The sequence below is a fragment of the Pseudogymnoascus verrucosus genome, assembly GCF_001662655.1.
Source record: "Pseudogymnoascus verrucosus strain UAMH 10579 unplaced genomic scaffold scaffold_7, whole genome shotgun sequence".
In the NCBI taxonomy this organism is placed as follows: domain Eukaryota; kingdom Fungi; phylum Ascomycota; class Leotiomycetes; order Thelebolales; family Thelebolaceae; genus Pseudogymnoascus; species Pseudogymnoascus verrucosus.
The window spans coordinates 638506-652081 of NW_017263658.1; the positions used below are offsets into that span (position 1 = coordinate 638506).

The following is a 13576-nucleotide window of genomic DNA, read 5'->3' on the forward strand; positions in this document are numbered from 1 at the left end:
GATTTGTTCTGTGTATGGGCTGATTTATATTCTTTGGGCTTCTATAGACCTCTATATTTATTGCAGTCCTTCATTTCATCTGTCCATGGCTTTCTTTCGTCTCAGCACAATTTTTTACATTAAAAATTATGGGAATTATGATATGTTGACTTCTATAATGAAATAAATATAGCCTGGGATATATGAGCATACTCATATTTAATTCACCTGCAGAGCATCCAAGATTTTGCAATGTCATCTGTTCATTAATTTTTTTTACTTGATCTATTTTTCAGCCATACTCCATTCCATAAACCCGCCTCTAATACTGTCCAAGTGGTTAACTATTCCAGCTCGATGGTTGCTGGAGGCTTGCTTGTGATGTCAAGCATAACGCGGCATACTCCCTAAAATACAGTTAATACCGTGCACATATATGGATACGGAAGAGCAATTCGGTGAGTTGGAAATGGGAGTATTTTACCTTGACGTTGTTGACAATCTTGGTTGAGACCTGGTTGAGGAAGTCGTGGCTGAATGGGAATGCCTTGGCAGTCATGACTAAATCAAAGTTAGAAATTTTTTTCTCCATGATCGAGCTGAAATTCTCCAAGGAATCGAGAAAGCACTTACAGTCTGTGGTCTCGACAGCGCGTAGGATAATAAGATGCTCGTAAGCACGCTGGTCGCCCTGAAATTATGAATTAGCCTCTGAAGTGTGATCCACACGTTTATGGAATCAAGTGCTCACCATCACGCCAACGGCCTTGCTGGTGTCCAAAGCAGCAAATGCCTGGGAGATTTTGTCGTACAGACCCCATTCACGGATCATGCCAATGAAGATATGGTCGGCTTGGCGCACCATCTCGACACGCTCAGGTGTCACCTCACCCAGAATGCTGTTCGTGTCTGGTTAGCGGTTGAAAATAAGGTGGCATGGAGGATCATATTACCGAATAGCAAGACCGGGACCTGGGAAGGGGTGTCTCATAACAAGGTCGTGGGGAATGCCAAGTTGCCTTCCAAGATCACGGACCTCGTCCTTGAAGAGCTCTCTCAGAGGCTCAATAAGCTTCAGCCCCTGACCGTCGAGCATGCGCTGAGGAAGTGCAAGGTTGTGATGGGTTTTGATAGTGGCACTGGGGCCCTTGAAGGAGATGCTATAAGTTCAATGTTAGTAATTATCTCAATGAGGTCATCTCATAGGACTCGACAAATCTAGATATGGAATCTCCATGAAGGCTAAAAAGTAAACTCGTTGGGATACTAACCTCTCAATAACATCAGGGTATAGAGTTCCTTGCAAGAAGAACTCGACTGGTCCAGCCCTGTCAGTCTTTGCGGCCGCAGCCTCAATCTTCTTGGCCTCCTCCTCGAAGACTTCGATAAATTTCCCTCCAATGAACTTGCGCTTCTTCTCCGGGTCGGTGACGCCCTTTAGGCCGTCAAGGAATTCCTTTGAAGCATCTGCCACAGTCAAGTTGATTCCCATATGCTCCGAAAGCATAGTCTTGACCTGCTCGCACTCGTTGAGGCGCATAACACCGTTGTCAACGAGAACAGCGTGGAAGCGGTCGCCAATTGCGCGCTGCATAAGCTTAGCCGCCACAGTAGAGTCAACACCACCGCTGACGGCGCCAAGGACCTGGCCATCTCCAACAAATTTACGGATGCGGATGATTTCTTGGTCAACGAAGTTGGCCATTGTCCAATTCTGCTTTGCGCCGCAAATCTTAACAGCGAAGTTCTCGAGGATCTTCGTGCCGTTCTCGGTGTGTGTAACCTCTGGGTGTAGCTGGAGGCCGTAGATGTGCTTGCTCTCGTGGCAGATGGCAGCGTATTCGGAGTTGGGGGTAGTGGCGATGGTGTGGAAGCCCTCTGGGAGCTTGGCGAGCTTGTCGCCGTGAGACATCCACACCTTGAACTCGTTCTCGAGTCCATCGAACAGGCGGTCAACGTGACCATCGACCTTCCTGGCCTTGAGATCGGCATGGCCGAACTCTCTTGTGACGCCTGCAACGACGTTGTCCTTGCCGCTGCGGTAAGCAATCTCCTGGAGACCGTAGCATATTCCGAGAATCGGGACGTTCAGATCGAAGTATGCTGGGTCGACATGGGGCGCACCCTCTTCGTATACGCTGGAGGGTCCACCAGACAGGATAATACCGGCTGGCTTCCAGTCAAGGTCGGCCAGTTTCTGGGTGCACGGGAGCATCTCAGAGTAGACATGGAGATCTCTCAGGCGGCGGGTAATCAAGTGAGTACTAAGGGGGAAAGTCAGTCACCAAATCGAAGACATAGGACTTCAGAAATTGGACCCGGGTGGGCACGCGTACATACTATTGGGAACCGAAGTCCAAGGTTAGGATGGTGTCGAAGGACTTGTGAGGAACCACCTCGGGTACTTCTTCTGTTGTGTTTGACATGATGTGAAATGAAGAAGGAGCTTTAATTTAAAATTATGGCTACAAGATATCTTCAGTGCCGTTGTGAGCGGCGATAATAAATAAAGACTCAGGGTATCTGAGAAAAGAAAAATTTAGCTTATCGCACAACCCCTCATTATGCGTCAGAAAAGATTAGCGATTGTGAGGAGGCCCCGCACTTGACGCGATACCAGAAACAGCCCACTTGTACCGTGTTAGCCTTTCCGAAGTCAAGGGACTGACGACAGGGTTTGCACAAGGCTGCGCTATGATATTATAGTACTAGAGTTATACTAGAGTTTCTAATCTATATAAATTATGGTCCTGGGCAAAGTACAAGCAGTATAAGCAGTATAAGCAGCGCTCCAACACCTCTGTAAGTTACGAATACTGCTGGGAAACAGAGTTCCATAGAGCCTCAGGCTTGGAGCTTCGATCTCTGGTATTAACGTCGTACATTCGGGGACCCAATGTCCCTGAATCAAGCCGCCCAGGTCAGACACCATCAACAAGCGCTTGCAGCTAAGCTGCCGTACGTGCAATATGCCTCCAAAAGCAAAGACGATGTTTGAGCTGGATAGCCCTTATTCAGATGTTGCACTGTATGGCAATCTTTTCTTTCAACCTTCACGTGAATGCTTTCGAACTGGGTAGCTGACATCTACTCAGGCCTCAACTAAGCCCGGCTGATCAGGATACTATCCTTAATCTTCTTACCAGGTAGGTGTGCGAGTTCTCTTCTGTCATCTCATTTATGTTGTATACGCTCTAAAGTACATATGAACTATATTAATGTCCCTCAGCTTCCTCTCGCCTATCGGCCACTACCACACCACCCACATTACCCCCTCAAAAGGAAAACGCAGCAAGAAGGCCAAGCGCCGGGAACTCAAAGGTGGTGCGGCCAAACCAGCCCAAGACGAAGCCTCAGTGCCACCCCCCGAGCTAATCTCGCATATCCTCGTCGGTCTCAATAGCATTACCCGGCACCTCGAGTCTCAATCTCGGAAAGCCTGTCCACCATCACTTGGTGTGCCAATACCCAGTTATGACGGGCCAGCAAACTCACAACGACATCTCGCCGTAGTCGTCACGACTTGGCCCTCCGTACCTACTATCCTCACCTCTCATCTCCACAAGCTTGTTCAGACAAGCTCCTTGCTCCACCACAATCTCCCGCCGACCCGGTTCGTCACCCTTCCAAGGAGCAGTGAAAAGCGTCTCTGCAGTGCCCTTGGTGTTCCACGTGCGGGTTTTATCGGGATATTCGATGGTGCTCCTTCTGCTACAGCAGTGATTGACTTCTGCGTCGCGAATGTACCCGAATTAGAGGTCGATGGTTGGCTGAAGGTTGATAAGAGCGCCTTCATGCCACTGAAAATAAACACCATTGAAGCGGCTGATTCTGTTGTGCAGAACAAAGTCTGAATGAATGAACTACATTACCCACCTGGCGGCTTCCCACTGCCTGCCAACCCAAGTGCACGTGTCATACAAGCCATGGAGTATTTGAATTTTGTAATATTACTATGCTCAAGTGGCCGCTAAAACGGTGTCTAATGGTCAACTCGACAATGAAAATGACCCAATAGCAATGCATTCGCCGAGAGACCCCCATAAACGCAAATACCCAAACAAACCATCAAACCAGTACAAATCCCATACAACCCTACTTTATCAACCACGTCATCCGACAGGCCGGCCTATTTTTTGAATGAGGAATTAAATCCCGTGGGAAAGAAACGAAAGTAAACCCAGTCATCGTATCATTTCCGATTCATCATAAGTCGTTCGCGTTGCCGCATCTCTCTTCATGCGCAACTTACCTTAGATGATCATGCTCTTCGTCCTCGCGTGAAAGCGCGGTGGCTTCTCCCCAGAAGCTTTGCGGATCTCCTTGCGCTTCAGGCTGTCCTCTCTCTTGAGCACCATGTCGCACCAGCTGACGCCATTTTTGGCCTCGCTGCTCGTGCCAATGCATTGATCGAGGACCTTCATCCACCCTTCCTTGTCTTTGGCGGTGTCGGCGTAGAAGTCAATGACCTCGCCGTTACCGAAGCGGATGCGGAAGCCCTCCTCAACGAACATGTAACCCTCCTCCTCTTCGGCGAAGCCGGACTTGCGGCGGCTACCTCCTCTGCCTGTGGTTTCCTTCTGCGTCAATGCCCTGCGGTCATCGATAAGCTTAGACGCATTGGCGAGGTTGATCGTTGCACGAGGTTGGCCAGTCGATTCGTGGTAAGCCGTCAACTTGCTACCATTGAGCTTGAACATGCGACGACGCCAGTACTAGAACATATTAGCATAATGAAATTAATATCTTTCATTTGGTGACTTACAGGACAGTCTCCACCCTGTTGGCTCAAGTAGCCACTGTGGCATCTAGCCACTGCTTCCTCAGCCTCCTTCATTGCGCGAATGCAGGAGTTCATGCTCTTGGGGATATCATCGTCGCTAGCACCCTTGGGCTTCGGGACAAATAGAAGCTGCAGCTCAAGCTTTCCAACCTTGTAAGGTGCCCGGCGGCGGGTTTGAGTAGCTCCCGTCTTGCTCTTGACGCTGCTCATGCCACCAACTTCCTCGGTCGCCCACTCGTTGAAGCAGTTAACATCAACGACGTATGGCCTTCCAAAGCAGTGTTGCTCATGATCCTTCAAGCAGACGTATGATCGACCGAAGCTTCCATCATCTGCGGCAAGAGGGGAGAGTAGATCCCACGCGGTAGGTTGCTGAGACATGCGCTTAGCAGCCATCTCGCTCTGTTGCTTATCCGCAGCACGTTGCTGTTCTTCCTTTTGCCTCATCTCAAGCTCCTTGCGCTTCTTCGGCGAAGTAAAAACGCGGGAGAATGTAGATGGCTTTGGGGCCTTCGCTTTTGTTGGCGATTCAACAACGCGCTGTGGCGGCGGCTTTTGAAGCTTAGCATTCAGGGTGAGTTGGAATTCGAGTTCGTTGGGGACGACTAGTTCAAACTCTTGGCCGATAGGGGCATTCTTTCCAAGTTCAAGCCATGCTGTCGTGACACAGTGAACCCCATTGTCCAAAGTGAGGGCAAACCAGGTGCGCTCATCTTCAAAGGAGGTTAGCAACTACATAGAGAGGAGAGGGTTTATACTGACTTTTTGGCAATGGAAGGCCGAGATCCTTAACACCGATAACCTTGACGAACAGTCGGCCTCTCTCGCCATTGTCGGGCTCGTTGATATCGACCTGAGCATCTTCTGCAACCATTCCCAAACCAGTGCCAGCGACATTGCTCTGTTGCCCAGGTAAAGGAGGTGCTGGTCCTGATGGCATCCTTTTCCTGCCACCAGTGCTGTCTCTCGTGCTTCTCTTCCTCGGCGAGCCATTCCAAGGCTCCACCGTCCATGATTGTGGGCGGGGTTGTTTTACGGGAGAATTGCCTGCAGACCGAGTGTCACGGAAATTTTGAGCTTCAACGTCAGTACCACTGCTCGCAACTACAACCTTCGTGTTTTGACGCATAAGGTATCCGCGCTGTTTCCGAGGAGTAATGTTAGCATGCATTTCTTCGAATTTTAGAGCACCGGCTTGTAACGTAGACACTTGTCCATGGTAACCTTGGGAGTCAATTAGGTGGTAATGAGAAAGGTTAAACGCAACCTTTTGAGCTTCAATCAGTCGATCGAAGTCCTGGTCGAGACTAAGGCCAAGATCGCTTCCGATGTCCAGCGTAAGGCCATCCCGTTTGAGGCTTGGGATTCGCTTCATTCCCTCGTTCTCAGAGACAGCTTCCGGATCTTCTAAATCGCGCTCCATGCTCTGAGAAGGGCGGTTGCGGTGTCGCTGTGGGATGGGTGGGATTGGGTACTCGGTGCTGATTTGGCGCCTAGCTTCCCTCATGGCCATAATATCTGACGGAGTAGCGGAAGGTCGGGTCTTGAGCTTTGAACCAGATGATGATTTGATAGTTGCGGTTTGCTCTGGGACAACTGGCGACTCTGCGGGAGGAGATTCCTCATAAGACACCGCATGATGCACAACTGATTCAGGAGTGCCAACTTCTTCCTCACTCTCTGAACCCCAGCCAGCGCCGTCATAATCGGGCTTGGGAAGAGCATATTTTGCGGGGGTACCTGGTGGTGTAGAGGTACGTTCAACGTCAAGAGGCTCAATGACAGCGTCCGATGTGATGCTCGTTTCATCCTTTGGCGGGGGAGGTGGGGGAGTAGGTGTTATGTATGATTGAAGACTCAGCCCGAAATTGTTGGTGTCCAAGAACCCAGGCAGCGCTGGCAAAGAGGCTTGGTCCTCCATGTTTTCAGTGTCAACTGAAGGGATGTCTGATGTTGGCGCGGTTAAGCGGGGGGTTGGTGGTCCCTCATCTTCCGGCACGTTGTTGGACTCAAGCTCCGGGCTTTTGTTTTGTGGAGTCTCGTCTGAATATTGGCTCTCCAGATCTTCACCCTCGCGAACGACAGAGTCATCGCGGACGACAGAATTGTTAATGTCATAGTCTTCTACTCGAGATTCGGGGCGTCCCTGATACATCTCGGGAATGTCGTAGACATCAATCTCCGAATCTTCTTCTTCAGGCTTAATAATCACGCTGCTGTCATCATCGGCGATCGTGACATCCTCGGTGGATGGAATAGCCACATCAGGGTCTGGTACAGTTGTGCGCTCCTGTCGAGAACTTGGCGGTGGAGAGGAAAAGTTGTACTCTGAGTCCAGTGTAAACGCATCGTGGCCGTTGACCTTGCGCAGAATAGACTCCCTGGAGACTCGCTCTGGGAGCTGATATTCGCCTAGATCCGCAAGAGTATCTTCATCTTCGTGAATTTTGATTTCGCCATCATCCACTTCTGGCGTTGCGCTGCATCGGTCACGCGCACCGCCACGTCTCATTCGACGCTCTCGTTGAGTCTCTGCCACTGGCTTAGCTTTGTCGTCATCCTGGATCATCATCAGACGAAGACGTTCTTCAAGCGGCATGCGCCCTCCGGTTAAACCTTGGATATCGGTCTTGCTGAAGGAAGCTGCCGGAACCGCAGTGCCTCTTGTGACATTGCTAGCTCGTTCAGCCGCCGCAAAGAGTCCCGAATTCCTCTTCTCTGAGGTACCTGGAAGTGGTGGTAGTGGGCGATGATCTGCGCTAATATTCCTGGTCACTGTAGGGGATGATATTTCAGACCCAGTGAGAGGGCTCGAAGGTTCCAGCTGGGCACCAAATGGGTCCGAGCTGCCTCCGTTGTTGGAAAAGCGCCAGTCATCCGGTCCGACAACTGGAGTTTTATCCGTATCTTCGAGTGATGCGTCGAAGCTGTCATCTAGCTCCAACGAGCCAGATCTATTGTAACTCTCTTCGTCGTCATCCTCGGCTGAGTCGTAGCTGTTCTCTCTGGAATTGGTTCCGACAGAGGATAGATCCGGAGTTACCATTTCGTACTCGTTAATTTGAGGTGCTGCATCAAAGGTAACGCTCTTCGCATGACGGTGTAGGCTGCGGCCTTCTGGAAGCTCGTGTTCGCCGCCTGAGTATTCTGGCGAGCTGATTTTGTCTTCATCATATGGCAATTTTGAGCCAAAGCGGGTAGTCGCAAGCGATGACTTCATTGGTGAAGTTTGCTCTTTTGTCGGCGATTCTCGTACCACAGTTGATGTAAGTGGAAGCTTCGTCGGCGAGTATGGCGAGACAATGTCTTTGCTTGGGGCTCGGCCATGTCCGAATGCACGTCCTCGCTCCTCAGAGCGCAATCCATCTAATCCCTGGCCGCCATATGCGTTTCCTTGGATTTGCTTCGCAAGTGGTCGCTCAATGTTTGGAATTGATGTTGGGTCATATTCTTGCTTCTGCTCACGAGCAAACATGTTGCTGTTCTTGACTCGCGAGGCACGTTGGAGTCTCTCAATCGACGATCGCCTCGTTGGCGATGGCGACATTTCCCTCTTTCCAAATATGCCATTCTCCGAGTTGAATCGATTACTGGGAGTCGCTGGGTCACGACCTTGCCAGAATAGTCGTGGCGACGAGTTCCCCTCTGACGTATTGAAGGGGGAAGATTGGAATGGAGACGAATCCATATTGATAGCCATTTTCTGTTTCCTTGCTGTCAGTATGTGTAAGGGCGCTGGGATGTGCATGTTGGGGTTTCTTACTTTTGGAGAGCCTTGGTTGTAGCTTGGGGAGTTTTGCCTCCTCTCAGTAGGTGCCAATTCAGTTAAAGCGCGAGGAATTGAGCTCCCCATCTTGACAGGAGATGTGTTTGGTGTGCTCTTTTGAATCCTGAGCGGATGTACCTGCGTAACATTGTCAACAGTTGTAAGCTTGGTGGACTCAATGTTTACATACTGGTTGCGATGTCATTGTTGCTTCATTCAATCTCGAGCTAGAGGCCACGAGGGTATATTTGTATTGTTTCAAGCAAGCAATGCTTTGGGGTTGTTGTATGCAGGAGTCTGCAGCATGCGAAGAGTGAGGACAACAAGGTGAAGACGGCGAGATGGTGCGTGGACTAAGACCTCGAGTATGTCTTGGAATTGTTTGAGACAAAAAGACCGTATTGTTTTCAGAGTAGTAAACCACAGAACATGAAAGATTGGTCCGGTATATCAAATGTTCCTCATACGTATGCCGACTGTGGATGCGAAGGGTGAGTGTATCGTGCGCTTTGGATTCTGCGAGGTGAGGTTGTATTGTAGGCGACCCAGGGTGTGGTTGGCTTGTTTGCCATCAACAACTGGTTGCCTCAGCAACCTATTGATGTCACACACAGCCTCGCGATCCTAGTGTGTTTCATAATTTATTGTGAGCAATTTATGTTTCCGGCTTATATTCGAGTTTGTGCGTAACTCTGGATACGGAGAGAAAAGTTCAATTAAATGTACAGTGATCCAATGAGGTGGTTCAAGTCCTCGGTTTGGAGGTTTATAGAGAGATTGACGCCATACCCGCCTCTTTGATAACGATCAACCAAGCAAATAGTGCGCTGAAGCGGAAGCTATTATTTATAGTCCTATGCTCAGCTATGGAAACATTAACCTCGCATACTCGAGAACTTTATAATACAAATGCAGTTTCCTGATTTTGCCCAAGACCTTAAGTCCTAAGCAACCGTGCGACACCATATCGTATCAAAACATTGCGATGTTGCCAAGCAATTATTTACCCCTCTTATAGTTACATCACAGACCAAACCTAGATCTGGATATGCCTTTGGCGCTTGCGAGAGCTGCCGCTTGGGGTACTGTGCGGTTTCTCGCGGGTCTCGTTCTTGAGCTTCTCGTCCAAGACGCGGGCTATTACAATCATCAGCATGAGAAACTAAAATTATATGAAACAATGCTTGATAAAACTAACTCAGCACATCGAAACCAAACTGAGGGAATTCCAAACACATCTTCCTGAATTCATCTTCCGCTTCAGCGCGCAGGACATGGGATCTATGCGCCCAGAACGACGCAACGGGCCTGCGGATTGTGGTATCATCTTCGGCGGTATTTGCGTAAACGTAGCGAGCGTATTGAATCTCGCCCTTTGCGTTGGAATTAACGCAGTGAACTGTGTTATATGTTAGATACCATCGCTCAAGAATATAGTGATACGTGTTAGCTTACTCTTTGAAAGTGCGAGTGCCTTCAGTGCGTCAACGCCAAACTTGCCAGCCAGGGTATAGACCCTTGCATGCTTCAGCAGTTGCTCGCCCGACTCGTCCAATTCTGGCATCGTGGGGTCTTTGACTAATCCGCGCTGTCCGGTGACTCTCTGAGGGAAGTATTCGCCAGTATAAAGGTACTCCAAGAAGCAGCCGACTGCATCGAGGTCCTCCTCTGACAGGTCGATTGACCTCCTCTAGCATAGTTGTGAGTGGGTGATTCTAGTTACCTGGAAATTAGTTATATCATACCGGTGTATCAGCATCGAAATGAGCGCAAGCGTCCTCAAAGAAGGGGCTTTGCACCAACAGCGCTTGATGGGAACTGAGGATGATTTCAGAGTCACCTTGTCCAACAACGAGCTCTACGATAGGGCTTTTCAGATGGTCCACATATGTGATTCGCACCGGGATGACTGGTGCCTCTTCTTCTTCCGCAATTTCCTGGTCTTTTTCTCCGTCGTCGTTCCTGTCTCCTCCATCCGTGGTTGTTGCGACCTCCACTACATCGTCCCCGCCCATCTCGACGTCTGCACTTCCGCCATTCTCAGTCAACGTATTGTCGCCGGTAATCTCGATGTCCGGCATTATGCGCTATCCTCCAGAACAGAGAAAACTCTCAGTGTGATTGGATGAGTGAGTTGTTTGGCGCGGCGAGCTCAGTGGGTTGGGTCGAGGGCATATAGGTGTTAAGTGCGTTATTCGAGTAGTTCTTGGATTCGTTCGGGGTCTAAATGGTTAATTGGAAGCCAACGGACGATTCGGAAGGGCTACATACATGGAATTAGATAGGCGTATTTGCTTGTGGCGACAATGTTATTAATTTGAGCTCGCTTTGGAACCTCCCAGCCCACTGATTTCGTTTGGACGTGGAACCTGAAGCGCAAGGCTGTGGCACAATCAAGGTACCCTGCAGGGGAACTGCACCCCCAACTTGTGACCCACCAATCCCCACAATCTTGCCCACCTACAAGGCTGACAGATTTTCAGGTACGAGATTAGCGTATGGCTTCATTACTACAAAGGATCACTAGTGGCAATGATTAAATTGTTAAATTGGTAATTGGGAATAATTTTGCATTTTTTAATCAATTATATAGCATAGCAATTCGTTGTTTGCGTTTATAAAGTGAGCCGACCCGGTTTCCTCCTCAGCCTTTGCGGTCTCGGGCGCTCTTGCGTATCCGCCGTGGTCTCGACAGAAATATTAGAAACAACTGGGCTACCTGTGGAGCCGCGGCTTCTTTCTCGTTTTCTGATAGATCTCTCTTCGTCAGGCCTGATAAACCTGTGGATAGTGCGATGGTCTAAAATCCTTTCTTCCGAGTCATTTCGCCCTTCCTTATCCGTCTTCGGCCACTGATATCCATAGAGCTTGCTGTGACGCTCACACCTTGGGCACGATGAGCGGGTTAAGTAAGCGTCCAGTTGGACGAAATATTCATCGCAAATCTTGCACGAAATCCAGGCTGAAGCTGGCTGCGACAGTAGTAGCGGCGTCAAGACATAATCTCGCGGCTTCCTAATTTCTGGTGCGTGGTCCTTGTCTGTGACAACAGGTGCCCTTTTCTTGACATATTTCCTCTTTTTGGTCGTGCTTGCAAGCGTCTTAGTTAACAGCTTCGTTGACGGTCGTTTTAACTTGCGCGAAGATTTTGGTTCCAAAGCGTCCGAGTCCGTCGCGCCCAGTGTTGTAATCGAGGCCACAGCGGCGCCAATCTCGCCAGCAAATTCAGCCATTGCTATCGCTGCATCTGAGACGGGGTTGTCCGCTTCCACAGCGGCAGGGCTAGATTGCTCACGAACATCTTTGCGAAGGCGTGAATGGCTCTTTTTGCGAATCGGCCGAACTATAATCGTATCTTCATCCACCGACGTTGTATCCGTCAGGTTGCTGTCATGGGAGGGCAGCATCTGTGTTGAATCATGCCTTGATTCAAAAACCGAACTAGCCCTAGAGCTCTCGGGTGTGGAGTACAGACCGTCTAAATCCCTAGCATGAATGCTTTCCTCTTTGACGATTCCTTCAGTGCGTTGCCGTTTCCGTGCCGTGTGTTGTTCGGCCGTCGGCGCTTCATCTCGCCATTCTCGCTTCTTGTTAGACTCCATAAGTTGCTGACTGGGCGAAAGTTCTGGTGATGTCGGTTCCTTCGCGATTTTATTCGATCTCTTTGGTGTTCCCTTGAGAACACGAGGCCTGAGGTCAGGAGTTACCGACGGAGTCCGGGAGGAGTCCACAAAGTCGGATCTCCTTCGACGTAGTGAATAGCTACCAATGACTACCGTGGGCTCCTCAATAGAAGGCTTTGTAGCTGGGGTGCTTGAACCATCGTCGTCTTCCAACTCCCAACCGTTCTCCCGGTTGTCTTCGCAGGTCTTGCAGAGACACTCACAGTTATCTTCGCCAAAATAATTGTCTCCGTAAGTAACCGTAATCTCATCCCCCACCTCAATATCCCTTACAGCGATGATTTCCATTCCTGCGGCTCCCGTTCTCATAAGCTCAGCATTGGCACCGCAATCGTGGTTCGCAAATCGTGCTGGGCCCAAGAATAATGAAGCAGATTTGTTGCGGCTTGAAACAACGATGCTGAAGTCGCGCCTACGCTGGTTGATGTCGGCTTCCTCTTCTTTAGTCATTATGACTTGGACTCCGCAGAGGTATTTCACTGTTTCGCCCTTTTTAATCAACCTCCGGGCCGTCACGGAAGCCTCATGGGTCACCACAGTGTATCGGTTGGTGCTTGTGATTTCAAACGGGCAGTCCGGTAAATATATGTTGACATATCTCCGCATGTGCTTTCGGAAGTCGTCCCTTTCTTTTCCAGGAGGTAAACTTTCCAGAAACTTTCGAAGTCCTGGAAGTTGAAGGAGTTGCGCTTCTGCTTTCTCCGCGTCCTTGCCAATTATGACCATGTTTTGCAAAATAGGGGTAATATCCTCCTCTCGAACACCTCGTGAGGCATGGTATAAATTGCGATTCTTGCGAATAGTCGTCCAGTAGTATACCTTTTTCACAACTGTTAGCGAAGCACATCTTGGACTTGGTGGGATCTTACATGGTCAACTAAAGCGTCCGTGAGGATATCGTCGTAAGATGTCAATCGCGCAAGCGTTAGACGGTGTTTTTTCTCCGAGGGACATTTTGGCGGCATCGCAACACGTATGTGGTTTTTGGTTCATGCGACAGCCCTTCCCGAATCGAATGGCCTCAATTCGAATCCGGGAGTAATTTACAGTTTCGACGGCACGGCGCGGCTGAGAATGCGCGAAGAGGCTCGAACAAAGCAATCCAAGTTTATGAGGTCGTGGAGGATCGCAAGAAATAGTCCAGAGTAGTGTGTAGGTTGGTCTTTGTATTCGAAAGGTGTGACTGAGACTCGAGTCTAATAACGGTGTCCTGGCGCGCGTCGCCGCACATCTCCTTTCGCATTCCCCGATCTCACTCCAGTGGAGAGTTCCCTTGGTACCTCCCTGCACGTCCCTTCCCTGTCGTGCAGTGGTCTAGCACCAGACTGGACGGCTGGACTGGCGCGTAATTTACTGCCAGTAGTT

General features: G+C 49.7%; 5 protein-coding genes across 5 annotated transcripts; 1 reads left to right on the forward strand and 4 right to left on the reverse strand.

Annotated features, from left to right (window-relative positions):
- Window positions 1–149: 149 nt before the first annotated feature.
- Window positions 150–2512, reverse strand: GUA1 (GMP synthase (glutamine-hydrolyzing)). Its single transcript, XM_059463492.1, has 7 exons — window positions 2320–2512; window positions 1251–2243; window positions 933–1139; window positions 731–878; window positions 613–670; window positions 464–540; window positions 150–386 (listed from the first exon to the last, which is right to left on the reverse strand). The coding sequence occupies exons 1-7, from the start codon at window positions 2403–2405 to the stop codon at window positions 324–326; spliced, it is 1632 nt and encodes a 543-aa protein (XP_059319955.1). The 5' UTR covers window positions 2406–2512; the 3' UTR covers window positions 150–323.
- Window positions 2513–2672: 160 nt separating this feature from the next.
- VE01_02991 (uncharacterized protein) lies at window positions 2673–3855 on the forward strand. Its single transcript, XM_018272490.2, has 3 exons — window positions 2673–3007; window positions 3075–3125; window positions 3209–3855. Exons 1-3 carry the CDS (start codon window positions 2949–2951, stop codon window positions 3831–3833), a joined length of 735 nt encoding a protein of 244 aa, XP_018133252.1. The 5' UTR covers window positions 2673–2948; the 3' UTR covers window positions 3834–3855.
- A 56-nt stretch (window positions 3856–3911) lies between these two features.
- BUD4 (Bud site selection protein bud4) lies at window positions 3912–9039 on the reverse strand. The gene is made up of 6 exons (XM_059463493.1): window positions 8719–9039; window positions 8526–8666; window positions 6030–8465; window positions 5525–5903; window positions 4745–5475; window positions 3912–4694 (listed from the first exon to the last, which is right to left on the reverse strand). Exons 1-6 carry the CDS (start codon window positions 8731–8733, stop codon window positions 4233–4235), a joined length of 4164 nt encoding a protein of 1387 aa, XP_059319956.1. The 5' UTR covers window positions 8734–9039; the 3' UTR covers window positions 3912–4232.
- A 188-nt stretch (window positions 9040–9227) lies between these two features.
- On the reverse strand, window positions 9228–10895 carry VE01_02993 (uncharacterized protein). The gene is made up of 5 exons (XM_018272492.2): window positions 10800–10895; window positions 10274–10751; window positions 9984–10218; window positions 9727–9927; window positions 9228–9665 (listed from the first exon to the last, which is right to left on the reverse strand). Exons 2-5 carry the CDS (start codon window positions 10607–10609, stop codon window positions 9565–9567), a joined length of 873 nt encoding a protein of 290 aa, XP_018133254.1. The 5' UTR covers window positions 10610–10751; window positions 10800–10895; the 3' UTR covers window positions 9228–9564.
- Window positions 10896–11088: 193 nt separating this feature from the next.
- SET9 (Histone-lysine N-methyltransferase set9) lies at window positions 11089–13574 on the reverse strand. Its single transcript, XM_018272493.2, has 2 exons — window positions 13081–13574; window positions 11089–13030 (listed from the first exon to the last, which is right to left on the reverse strand). The coding sequence occupies exons 1-2, from the start codon at window positions 13174–13176 to the stop codon at window positions 11144–11146; spliced, it is 1983 nt and encodes a 660-aa protein (XP_018133249.1). The 5' UTR covers window positions 13177–13574; the 3' UTR covers window positions 11089–11143.
- Window positions 13575–13576: the final 2 nt, after the last annotated feature.